Raw genomic sequence first — 13,997 nt, 5'->3', positions numbered from 1 at the left:
CAAATCCTAATATGTCCAATATGAGTATGTGTTATATACAATGTTACGGAAGGGGGGTGTATACTTAGACAGAGTGCCAAATCCTAATATGTCCAATATGAGTATGTGCTATATACGATGTTACGGAAGGGGGGTGTATACTTAGACAGAGTGCCAAATCCTAATATGTCCAATATGAGTATGTGTTATATACGATGTTACGGAAGGGGGGTGTATACTTAGACAGAGTGCCAAGTCCTAATATGTCCAATATGAGTATGTGCTATATACGATGTTACGGAAGGGGGGTGTATACTTAGACAGAGTGCCAAATCCTAATATGTCCAATATGAGTATGTGCTATATACGATGTTACGGAAGGGGGGTGTATACTTAGACAGAGTGCCAAATCCTAATATGTCCAATATGAGTATGTGTTATATACGATGTTACGGAAGGGGGGTGTATACTTAGACAGAGTGCCAAATCCTAATATGTCCAATATGAGTATGTGTTATATACGATGTTACGGAAGGGGGGTGTATACTTAGACAGAGTGCCAAATCCTAATATGTCCAATATGAGTATGTGTTATATACGATGTTACGGAAGGGGGGTGTATACTTACACAGAGTGCCAAATCCTAATATGTCCAATATGAGTATGTGTTATATACGATGTTACGGAAGGGGGTTGTATACTTAGACAGAGTGCCAAATCCTAATATGTCCAATATGAGTATGTGCTATATACGATGTTACGGAAGGGGGGTGTATACTTAGACAGAGTGTCAAATCCTAATATGTCCAATATGAGTATGTGCTATATACGATGTTACGGAAGGGGGGTGTATACTTAGACAGAGTGCCAAATCCTAACATGTCCAATATGAGTATGTGCTATATACGATGTTACGGAAGGGGGTTGTATACTTAGACAGAGTGCCAAATCCTAACATGTCCAATATGAGTATGTGCTATATACGATGTTACGGAAGGGGGGTGTATACTTAGACAGAGTGCCAAATCCTAATATGCCCAATATGAGTATGTGCTATATACGATGTTACGGAAGGGGGGTGTATACTTACACAGAGTGCCAAATCCTAATATGTCCAATATGAGTATGTGTTATATACGATGTTACGGAAGGGGGTTGTATACTTAGACAGAGTGCCAAATCCTAATATGTCCAATATGAGTATGTGCTATATACGATGTTACGGAAGGGGGGTGTATACTTAGACAGAGTGCCAAATCCTAATATGCCCAATATGAGTATGTGCTATATACGATGTTACGGAAGGGGGGTGTATACTTAGTCATAGTGCCAAATCCTAATATGCCCAATATGAGTATGTGTTATATACGATGTTACGGAAGGGGGGTGTATACTTAGACAGAGTGCCAAGTCCTAATATGTCCAATATGAGTATGTGCTATATACGATGTTACGGAAGGGGGGTGTATACTTAGACAGAGTGCCAAATCCTAACATGTCCAATATGAGTATGTGCTATATACGATGTTACGGAAGGGGGTTGTATACTTAGACAGAGTGCCAAATCCTAATATGTCCAATATGAGTATGTGCTATATACGATGTTACGGAAGGGGGGTGTATACTTAGACAGAGTGCCAAATCCTAATATGTCCAATATGAGTATGTGCTATATACGATGTTACGGAAGGGGGGTGTATACTTAGACAGAGTGCCAAGTCCTAATATGTCCAATATGAGTATGTGCTATATACGATGTTACGGAAGGGGGGTGTATACTTAGACAGAGTGCCAAATCCTAATATGTCCAATATGAGTATGTGCTATATACGATGTTACGGAAGGGGGGTGTATACTTAGACAGAGTGCCAAGTCCTAATATGTCCAATATGAGTATGTGCTATATACGATGTTACGGAAGGGGGGTGTATACTTAGACAGAGTGCCAAATCCTAATATGCCCAATATGAGTATGTGTTATATACGATGTTACGGAAGGGGGGTGTATACTTAGACAGAGTGCCAAATCCTAATATGTCCAATATGAGTATGTGTTATATACGATGTTACGGAAGGGGGGTGTATACTTAGACAGAGTGCCAAATCCTAATATGTCCAATATGAGTATGTGCTATATACGATGTTACGGAAGGGGGGTGTATACTTAGACAGAGTGCCAAATCCTAATATGCCCAATATGAGTATGTGCTATATACGATGTTACGGAAGGGGGGTGTATACTTAGACAGAGTGCCAAATCCTAATATGTCCAATATGAGTATGTGCTATATACGATGTTACGGAAGGGGGTGTATACTTAGACAGAGTGCCAAATCCTAATATGTCCAATATGAGTATGTGCTATATACGATGTTACGGAAGGGGGGTGTATACTTAGACAGAGTGCCAAATCCTAATATGCCCAATATGAGTATGTGTTATATACGATGTTACGGAAGGGGGGTGTATACTTAGACAGAGTGCCAAGTCCTAATATGTCCAATATGAGTATGTGCTATATACGATGTTACGGAAGGGGGGTGTATACTTAGACAGAGTGCCAAATCCTAATATGTCCAATATGAGTATGTGCTATATACGATGTTACGGAAGGGGGGTGTATACTTAGACAGAGTGCCAAGTCCTAATATGTCCAATATGAGTATGTGCTATATACGATGTTACGGAAGGGGGGTGTATACTTAGACAGAGTGCCAAATCCTAATATGTCCAATATGAGTATGTGTTATATACGATGTTACGGAAGGGGGGTGTATACTTAGACAGAGTGCCAAATCCTAATATGTCCAATATGAGTATGTGTTATATACGATGTTACGGAAGGGGGGTGTATACTTAGACAGAGTGCCAAATCCTAATATGTCCAATATGAGTATGTGCTATATACGATGTTACGGAAGGGGGGTGTATACTTAGACAGAGTGCCAAATCCTAATATGTCCAATATGAGTATGTGCTATATACGATGTTACGGAAGGGGGGTGTATACTTAGACAGAGTGCCAACTCCTAATATGTCCAATATGAGTATGTGCTATATACGATGTTACGGAAGGGGGGTGTATACTTAGACAGAGTGCCAAATCCTAATATGTCCAATATGAGTATGTGTTATATACGATGTTACGGAAGGGGGGTGTTCATAGAAAGAAGTGGATCATATAATCCATTGAAGGGTCCACAGCTTTGTGGTTATTGATCTGACCATAGTGTTAGTGTATTAATTAATAGCAAGAATCCAGGACATTCTGATTCCACACTGTACAGATGGATGTACCTACCAACAGTATACTCTGACCAAGCAGCAGAATCCAGGACATTCTGATTCCACACTGTACAGATGGATGTACCTACCAACAGTATACTCTGACCAAGCAGCAGAATCCAGGACATTCTGATTCCACACTGTACAGATGGATGTACCTACCAACAGTATACTCTGACCAAGCAGCAGAAAGTATTAGCTATAGATAATATAACAAAATCAGGTGGCAGCCGAGGCCGCGGGAATCCTCTTATCTGGAGTCTGTTGTAGATCACCTGGGGGACTCCGAGGGCTAAATGGGCGATCTGACCACGATGTGTGCTGAGCAATTGTGCGAAGTCCCGGGTCGCCCCGTGTGTATGGGGCTTAACAGGTAAACAGGATGAGCCCATACAGAAAAAATGGCAATGAGACCGTCCGGATAGCTGCTACCCGTCCCCTGTAAATCAGCAGGCCACTAATGCGGGAATAACACATAGAACATAGGATTAATGACGGTATAGAGGCCATTTTGGTTTATTTTGCCTGGTATTTATGTGTTTCCTGATTTGTGAACTGAAATGTCGTCATCATACAAAAGCTGACACTACTTTCATGGTGACCGGCGCTGCAGGACACTACAGGGTGAACAATGAAACAGAAATGCATAGAATCCATGTTAAGGCTGAAACAGGTCTACAGTGTGTTCTAGGTAAAATGCAGCTCTGCCCAGTGCATATGTGGTAAGGAGCAGATGTGCTTCAGCTTACACATCGTTGGTCCATCCAGAGGAAGTGATGTCACTGGACAGGAGTGTCCAGTGACATCACTTCTTCTGGATGGACCAACTGCCATCTCTAGTTCAGATACAGGATATTTTGGTGGAGCAACATTCACTGCCAGTGAGTCCCATGCAGTGATAAATGGCAGTGGTTGGGGGACAGTATGGACCGTGCTGGAGCCACCAGTGGTCAAGTGCACTACGTCACCCAAAGACACAACTTTACAGATCTAGGTGCTAATCCACAACAGTATACAGGGTCATTCCATGTAAACAGGAAACTGGTTGGGCAAATCTAGAAGAGTAATACATAGAAAAATATCATATACATTAAACAATATAGCATGCATAATTTATTAAATATCATTTGAGAATTTTTTTTTAAATAAAAAAAATAAAAAAATTAGAAAAAAAGAAATATATAAAATGTACAAAATATGTATGGATATTTTTGCTAGCATGTATGTTCCATTTTGCAGATGTAATTGTAACAGTTCACTGCACCAAGGTGAATGTAGTTACCAGACAGAATTGATGATTTGTATAATGTCTCCTTAAGCTAGAGATGGATGATATTGTAAGTACCATATATACTCGAGTATAAGCCTACTTTTTCAGAACATTTTTTATGCTGATAAAGCCCCCCTCGGCTTATACTCGAGTTAGGGTCCAACTTGAGTCAATAAGTTTTCCCAGTTTTTTTTTTGCCGTTGTAAAATTAGGTGCCTCGGCTTATATTCGGGTCGACTTATACTCGAGTATATACGGTACGTTGAAACGTTTTGAGCCCCCTCATCATTTGCTCCAGCTTTGTATCATTCCGGACCAGTTCTTTCCAACTAAAAAGAGGACCAACCAATCTCAGATTTCCACGCAGGAACAAGCCAGGTATTCATATACCATAAAGACTTCATATATACATGCTTATTGCTCCTGAGTAAATCAAGATCCTCTGCTAGGCATTATTCCGGGACACTTACAATATCATCCATCTCCAGTTAAGGAGACATTATACCAGGGCTGGGCAACACCGGCCCTCCAGATGTTAATGAACTACACATACCAGGATGCTTTGCAATAGATTTGCTATGTGGCCATGCTGAAACTGATGCAAGGCATGCTGGGATGTGTATTAAATCAACATCTGGAGGGCCGGTGTTGCCCAGCCCTGCATTATACCAATCTTCAATTCAGTCTGGTAACTACAAATCTGTCCACATATATCACTGTAGGACAACTCGACAATCTACCCTACACATCAAGCTCGTTGCCTAGGGGTCATCCTTGACTCTGGCCTGTCCTTTGTTCCCCACATTCAATCTGTCTCCAAATCATGTTAAAAACATCTAAAAAAAACATATCCAAAATACGACTGTATCTCACACAAGACACTACCAAATCTCATTAGATCCCACATTGATTATTGCAATAGTCTCCTAACTGGTATTCCCCAGAACAGACTCTCATCACTACAATCCATTCTAAATGCTGCTGCTAGGCTGATCTTCCTTGTAAGACGCTCATCGTCTGCTGATCCGCTCTGCCAGTCCCTCCATTGGTTACCTGTGTTTTACCGTATTCAATACAAAACACTTCTACTAGCATATAAAGCTATTAACCATACTGCACCAGCTTATATCTCTCTACTTATCACAAAATATCTCCCATCTCGACCACTCCGCTCTGCACAAGATCTGCGTCTCTCTTCTGCACGGATCACTAGCTCCCAGTCATTATTACAGGACTTTTATCGGGCAGCTCCCACCCTATGGAATGCCCTTCCGCGCACAGTAAGAATCTCCACTAGCCTCAAAACGTTCAAGCGATCCCAGAAAACTCACCTCTTCAGGCAAGCCAATCATATTTATATACCACACACACACACATAACCCTCTGAGGCACTTATGTATTATATAGCTTCCCTTCTAGACTTGTAACTTGTTGGGACTGCTATGCTATTACTGGTGCCTGTCCTTGTGTTTCCCCCCTATATCCCTATAGATTGTAAGCTTGCAGCAGGGCCCTCCTACCTCCAAGTCTGTCTGTTGTTACCCAGTTTGTTTTATCACTGTCCACAAATGTAAAGCACAATGGAATCTGCTGCGCTATATAAGACGCTGTAACGGAATCTGCTGCGCTATATAAGACACTGTAACAGAATCTGCTGCGCTATATAAGACGCTGTAACGGAATCTGCTGCGCTATATAACACACTGTAACGGAATCTGCTGCGCTATATAAGACGCTGTAACGGAATCTGCTGCACTATATAAGATACTGTAATGGAATCTGCTGCGCTATATAAGACACTGTAACGGAATCTGCTGCGCTATATAAGATGCTGTAATGGAATCTGCTGCGCTATATAAGACACTGTAACAGAATCTGCTGCGCTATATAAGACGCTGTAACAGAATCTGCTGCGCTATATAAGACGCTGTAACGGAATCTGCTGCACTATATAAGACACTGTAACGGAATCTGTTGCGCTATATAAGACGCTGTAACTGAATCTGCTGCACTATATAAGACGCTGTAAGGTAATCTGCTGCGATATATAAGACACTGTAAGGCAGGGGTGTCCAAACTTTTTGCGACAAGGGCCAGATTTGGTGAAGTGTAAATGTGTGGGGGCCGACCATTCAGCCTGATATTCTTAGAATCATTAATCACATCAGAATGGTCCCCCACTCTGCCCCATTCACTGTATGTCCCCCAGTCTGCCACTCCTTCACTGTATGTCCCCCATTCACTGTATGTTCCCCACTCTGCACCCATTCACTCTGTCCCCCAGCCTGCCTGCCTTCTCTTAATGTCCATCAGTGCCTCCATTCATTATATGTCCCCAAGCCTGACCCTCCTTCACTGTATGAACCCCATTCACTATGTACCCCACTCTGCCCCCATTCACTGTATGTCCCCCAGCCTGCCCATGCTCCTCCTTCTCTGCATGGCCATCACTGCCTCCATTCACTGTATGTCCCCCAGCCTGACCCTCCTTTACTGTATGTCCCTCACTCTGCCCCCAGTGACTGTATGTCCCCCTGCCTGCCCCCTCCCTTCTCTGTATGTTTTCCAGCCCCTTGTGTAAGCCAGGGGACGGAGAGGCAAAGAAGGAACTGGTTGGGCTCCCACTGCTGCCCTCCTCCGCTCTGCATGTCACGGGAGCAAGCTTCCCCCTTGCTGCCTCCCTCCCCAAACACTGCTGTCACTGATTGTGGAGTAGGGTGATATACGATTGTAGCAGCAGGGGTAGGACGCCAAACACATCTGACTGTGGCGGCCGGCACCTCCTCACTGCAGCAGACACCAAGGTAAAGGTGCGCTAGCCGGGGCCCCACCTTTAGTGTCCTGTGCTTCCCACATCTGATGCTCTGCCCGCTTCCAGTTGGAGGCTGCGGGCCGCTTGAAATGACAGCACGGGCCGCATTTGGCCCCCGGCCTGACTTTGGACATGCCTGCTGTAAGGTAATCTGCTGCGTTATATAAGACGCTGTAACGGAATCTGCTGCGCTATATAAGACGCTGTAAAGGAATCTGCTGCTCTATATAAGACGCTGTAACGGAATCTGCTGCGCTATATAAGACACTGTAACGGGATCTGCTGCGCTATATAAGACACTGTAACGGAATCTGCTGCGCTATATAAGACACTGTAACGGAATCTGCTGCGCTATATAAGACGCTGTAACAGGATCTGCTGCACTATATAAGACACTGTAACAGAATCTGCTGCGCTATATAAGACGCTGTAACAGAATCTGCTGCGCTATATAAGACGCTGTAACGGAATCTGCTGCGCTATATAAGACGCTGTAACGGAATCTGCTGCGCTATATAAGACACTGTAACGGAATCTGCTGCGCTATATAAGACACTGTGACGTAATCTGCTGCGCTATATAAGACACTGTAACGGAATCTGCTGCGCTATATAAGACACTGTAACGGAATCTGCTGCGCTATATAAGACGCTGTAACGGAATCTGCTGCGCTATATAAGACACTGTAACGGAATCTGCTGCGCTATATAAGACGCTGTAACGGAATCTGCTGCGCTATATAAGACACTGTAACGGAATCTGCTGCGCTATATAAGACACTGTAACGAAATCTGCTGCGCTATATAAGACACTGTAACGGAATCTGCTGCGCTATATAAGACGCTGTGATGGAATCTGCTGCGCTATATAAGACACTGTAACAGAATCTGCTGCGCTATATAAGACACTGTAACGGAATCTGCTGCGCTATATAAGACGCTGTAACGGAATCTGCTGCGCTATATAAGACGCTGTAACGGAATCTGCTGCGCTATATAAGACACTGTAACGGAATCTGCTGCGCTATATAAGACACTGTAACGGAATCTGCTGCGCTATATAAGACGCTGTGATGGAATCTGCTGCGCTATATAAGACACTGTAACAGAATCTGCTGCGCTATATAAGACGCTGTAACGGAATCTGCTGCGCTATATAAGACACTGTAACGGAATCTGCTGCGCTATATAAGACACTGTAAATAAATTGTGTCATGTATGGCACAATTTTTCACGCCTTGGTCTTGGCACCTCGATCCGTACCACAAGGCACCGCAAGCCACAAGGGAGGCACCTCGATCCGTACCACAAGGCACCGCAAGCCACAAGGGAGGCACCTCGATCCGTACCACAAGGCACCGCAAGCCACAAGGGAGGCACCTCGATCCGTACCACAAGGCACCGCAAGCCACAAGGGAGGCACCTCGATCCGTACCACAAGGCACCGCAAGCCACAAGGGAGGCACCTCGATCCGTAACACAAGGCACCGCAAGCCACAAGGGAGGCACCTCGATCCATAGCACAAGGCACCGCAAGCCACAAGGGAGGCACCTCGATCCGTAACACAAGGCACCGCAAGCCACAAGGGAGGCACCTCGATCCATAGCACAAGGCACCGCAAGCCACAAGGGAGGCACCTCGATCCGTAACACAAGGCACCGCAAGCCACAAGGGAGGCACCTCGATCCGTAACACAAGGCACCGCGAGCCACAAGGGAGGCACCTCGATCCGTAACACAAGGCACCGCAAGCCACAAGGGAGGCACCTCGATCCGTAACACAAGGCACCGCAAGCCACAAGGGAGGCACCTCGATCCGTAACACAAGGCACCGCAAGCCACAAGGGAGGCACCTCGATCCGTAACACAAGGCACCGCAAGCCACAAGGGAGGCACCTCGATCCGTAACACAAGGCACCACAAGCCATAAGGGAGGCACCTCGATCCGTACCACAAGGCACCGCAAGCCACAAGGGAGGCACCTCGATCCGTAACACAAGGCACCGCAAGCCACAAGGGAGGCACCTCGATCCGTAACACAAGGCACCGCAAGCCACAAGGGAGGCACCAGGTTGGTTAGGTTCTAAAACAAAATAGCAATTCCTGTAGAGACATTTTTTGAAGGCACATAAATTCCTTTTGCTGTTGTTAGCCCTGTTGTGTGTCACTTTGTAATGTGAGTTACGATGGAATGACCCTATGCATAAGGGCTTGCTCTGGCTTTACCCATGATGTAACCCAATAGCAGAGAGGTCTTGTGTCACAGTGGGCCTTATTTTAGTTCACTCTTTCTGACAAAATCCTTCTTAGATGGGCAAAACCATGTGCACTGCAGGTGGGGCAGATGTAACTTGTGCAGATATAATTAGATTTGGGTGTGGTTTTACTTCAAAGTGAGATCTATATTGCAGTGTAAAAATAAAGCAGCCAGTATTTTCCCTTCACAGAAACAAAATAACTCACCCAAATCTAATTCTCTCTGCACAAGTTACATCTGCCCCCCTGCAGTGCACATGGTTTTGTCCATCTAAGAAGGATTTTGTCAGAAAGAGTGAACCAAAATAAGGCCCAGTGTGAGGTGGTTTCCTGGTACCAGAATAGAGAACCCTGTATATAAGAGATCATGTGCAAACACTATTACATACAAGGAATGGTAAAATGATCACAGCACTCGTATGGTAAGAAGCTTTGACTTGCATAGCAGTGATACCTCTTTTGCAGCAGCTGCTCCCCTGCCCTTGGCTTGGGCATGCTTTTTGCCAGGTCTTCTGCCCAGCATCGCGGCTCATGGAAGCTCTTCTACAGGGCAAAACGTCTGACTGCAGAGATCAAGAATTCGCTAAAATGTAATGAAAAAATATTAAAATAAATGATCAGAGGCTACACGGGAAACACCTCAGTCCACAGATTCAGTCACAGAAGAGCTGTATCATCCTGGGGAGTGATACCGCTGAGTTATTTATTGGTATTTTAGTGGTAATAGAAGCAAACATAGGGCCACTGAGCCCATAATGGGGATACAGGGGCACAGAGCCCATAACGGGGTTACAGGGGCGCAGAGCCCATAACGGGGATACAGGGCCGCAGAGCCCATAATGGGGATACAGGGGGTGCAGAGCCCATAATGGGGATACAGGGGCGCAGAGCCCATAATGGGGATACAGGGGGTGCAGAGCCCATAATGGGGATACAGGGGCGCAGAGCCCATAATGGGGGTGCAGAGCCCATAATGGGGATACAGGGGCGCAGAGCCCATCATGGGGATACAGGGGCGCAGAGCCCATAATGGGGATACAGGGGGTGCAGAGCCCATAATGGGGATACAGGGGGTGCAGAGCCCATAATGGGGATACAGGGGGTGCAGAGCCCATAATGGGGATACAGGGGGTGCAGAGCCCATAATGGGGATACAGGGGGTGCAGAGCCCATAATGGGGATACAGGGGGTGCAGAGCCCATAATGGGGATACAGGGGGTGCAGAGCCCATAATGGGGATACAGGGGGTGCAGAGCCCATAATGGGGATACAGGGGGTGCAGAGCCCATAATGGGGATACAGGGGGTGCAGAGCCCATAATGGGGATACAGGGGGTGCAGAGCCCATAATGGGGATACAGGGGATCAGAGCCCATAATGGGGATACAGTGGCGCAGAGCCCATAATGGGGATACAGGGGCGCAGAGCCCATAATGGGGATACAGGGGGTGCAGAGCCCATAATGGGGATACAGGGGGTGCAGAGCCCATAATGGGGATACAGGGGGCGGAGAGCCCATAATGGGGATACAGGGGGCGCAGTGCCCATAATGGGGATACAGGGGGCGCAGAGCCCATAATGGGGATACAGGGGGCGCAGAGCCCATAATGGGGATACAGGGGGTGCAGAGCCCATAATGGGGATACAGGGGGTGGAGAGCCCATAATGGGGATACAGGGGGCGCAGTGCCCATAATGGGGATACAGGGGCGCAGAGCCCATAATGGGGATACAGGGGCGCAGAGCCCATCATGGGGATACAGGGGGCAGAGCCCATAACTGGGATACAGGGGGCAGAGCCCATAACTGGGATACAGGGGGCAGAGCCCATAATGGGGATACAGGGTGTGCAGAGCCCATAACGGGGATACAGGGGGTGCAGAGCCCATAATGGGGATACAGGGGGTGCAGAGCCCATAATGGGGATACAGGGGCGCAGATCCCATAATGGGGATACAGGGGGTCAGAGCCCATAATGGGGATACAGGGGCGCAGAGCCCATAATGGGGATACAGGGGGTGCAGAGCCCATAACGGGGATACAGGGGGTGCAGAGCCCATAATGGGGATACAGGGGGTGCAGAGCCCATAACGGGGATACAGGGTACACACAGTATGCATGCAGGCGGTAACCTCACTCACCTGCTCGGGGCTCGGTGACCGACAGTCGGGGGCAGCACCTGTTACTAGGAATCAGGGGGAAGGTGTATGCAGGACACAGGGGGCGGGGCGCCGGGGCACGGTACCTATGGAAGCCGGGACAGAGGGGGAGGAGCGTTCCCGGAAGAAGGGAGCCACTGACACACAGCACGTGATGGTTGAGCGTCATGTGACCCTGGCCTATCAGAAAGGCATCACGTGAGCAGCGGATGTCAGGGAAGTGTCACGTGACTTGCTGTCATGGAGGCATCACGTGAGCAGCGGCTGTCAGCTCAGTGTCACGTGACCCGCTGTCAGCTCAGTGTCACGTGACCCGATGTCATGGCGAGATGGTCAAAACGGGTCACCAATGAGAGCTGGGCTCCCGCTGAACTGCCTCCAAGATCCGGATCTTTGCGCGATTCACCTACTCTCTTTGGAAAATGCCTGGGATAATTTTATAATAAAGAAGCATAATTTGTTTTACAATAATTTTTACAATACTTTTTTTCCCCCTTCAAACAGCGAACAAATAAGAACATACATGACTGAGTAAAACTGATCGATGGCTGTGTGCAGAATTGCCATCGATGGAGTCTGCACCGATGGCCATCCCTTGCAGCAGCAGCAGCAGCAGCAGCCATGTTGTTCTTTCTTTTACTTGCAGTAGCAGCACTGTACTCAGTCTCCAGAGTCAGTACATCTCAGCTGCCACAGGTGGCAGTGCTGAGCTCAGACAAATGCATTGTAATGAAAAACGAAACTGAAAGTAAAAGAACGACAGGTCCCCTTTTTGGGATAGTTGGCTCCTTCAGTCTTTTATGGGATCCGTTCAAAAGACCCACTTCGTTCGCGAACGACCCATCTCTAGTCATGGAGGCGTCATGTGAGGCCACACAAGTTGTGCGAGTATATTCCATGTGCTTCTCCCTCAATAATGCTTAAGTCTCAGTGCTTCACTCTTGGCCTTGTAACAGCTATTTCACACACTTTGTGTTTTTTTGCCACACCGCAGTGCCTTTCACACGTACCGGTTCTTAGCCGGATGTAATGTGCTAAAAATGAAAAATATTTAAAACATATCTGCATCTGTTTCTGAGATGGTTGTCAATTCAATTTGGGATGTGGTTTATATATAATGTCAAACTGAGGGCCGCAAGTTGTACCTGCACACCGAAAACCGGTGTGCATGGAAGGTCCCCATCTCCTTCTACACACACACTGGCATGTTAGGACAGGACGACCCGACAGCTGTCCTTTCCAGTGGTTAGAGTCGGCTGCTACCTAGGATTACCATCCGGGATTACTCCGGACATGCCATGGAGCATAGAACTGTTGACATTGATCAAGAAACCCCTACCACTTAACATGTAGGTAAATGGCACTTATGTGGTATAATATGTAATAGCCTTTACGGTGTGGTATTATATGTATCGGGTATCATGGTGTGTTGCATAATGTGTAATGGGCATCACTGTGTGTGGCATGTGTAATGGGCATCAGGTTGTGTGACGTGGCATTACAATGTGCAAAATCTACAATAGAATTGAAGAAAGGTAAAAAACAAAAAAAAACAAGGTGATTTAAGGGGCAGACCACTGTCCAGGAATCTCTCAACACAAAAGGTGGTTACCCTGCTACTAGCCAGTGGCTGGGCACTGACTGGCTCATGTGAAAGGACACATAAGACATAAGCTGTCCGTCGGTTACGGGCTTGTGGGGAAAGGCCGAGGCATGTGAGAGCTCCGTTGCACCTCTGTCCTTACCTGCCTCCCAGGACTCCCTCCTCCCGATGCCATAGCTATTCTTCCGGCTTCAGCACTAGAGAATCTGCGGCACAGGGAGCGACATAGGCGGAAGCTGCGACGAGAGGCCAAGGTGGGGCGCTTCCGGCGCGTCATCAGACCCGGCCGCGGATCCGGCTCACATCCGGCCAGCGTCTCCTGACTCCCGCCGAGGGGTCAGTGTTTCAGGGTTCCAGAGCCAAGATGCCTGCAGGATAATGTAAACAAAAAGGGTTACAGGTAGGTGGTTTGCGCCAAGGATTGCAGCTGTATGTATATCTATGGGACACCAGTTTCCCAAGGAGCATATGTAGAAAAGAAATAGATATACACTCTAGCGCTATCCTTAAATTATACCGGTTAAGTACACCTAGTATGTAAATTTTTCTGTTATTTTTGGGGCCTCAGTTCTTCTTATGGACACCCTTTTGAAACCTTACTGACCTTAAGTCAGATCCCTATTTTCATATAAAGGT

The 13,997-nt window shown here is 46.7% G+C and overlaps 1 protein-coding gene across 1 annotated transcript in view; it reads right to left on the bottom strand.

Moving 5' to 3' along the window:
• CC2D1B (coiled-coil and C2 domain containing 1B) overlaps positions 1–11,924 on the bottom strand; it is a 210,946-nt gene extending 199,022 nt beyond the window's left edge. The window contains exons 1-2 of the mRNA XM_083158258.1: positions 11,741–11,924; positions 10,056–10,184 (exon numbers count right to left, since the gene is read on the bottom strand). Coding sequence (XP_083014384.1) covers positions 10,056–10,124 — 69 coding nt within the window. The 5' untranslated portion in view covers positions 10,125–10,184; positions 11,741–11,924. The remainder of the gene's footprint in view (positions 1–10,055; positions 10,185–11,740) is intronic.
• Positions 11,925–13,997: the final 2,073 nt, after the last annotated feature.

This window comes from Crinia signifera, chromosome 8 (genome assembly GCF_055691185.1).
Source record: "Crinia signifera chromosome 8, ASM5569118v1, whole genome shotgun sequence".
NCBI lineage: Eukaryota > Metazoa > Chordata > Amphibia > Anura > Myobatrachidae > Crinia > Crinia signifera.
Note: the sequence above shows the minus strand (reverse complement) of the source record. Positions and strands in the feature narration are given on the sequence as shown.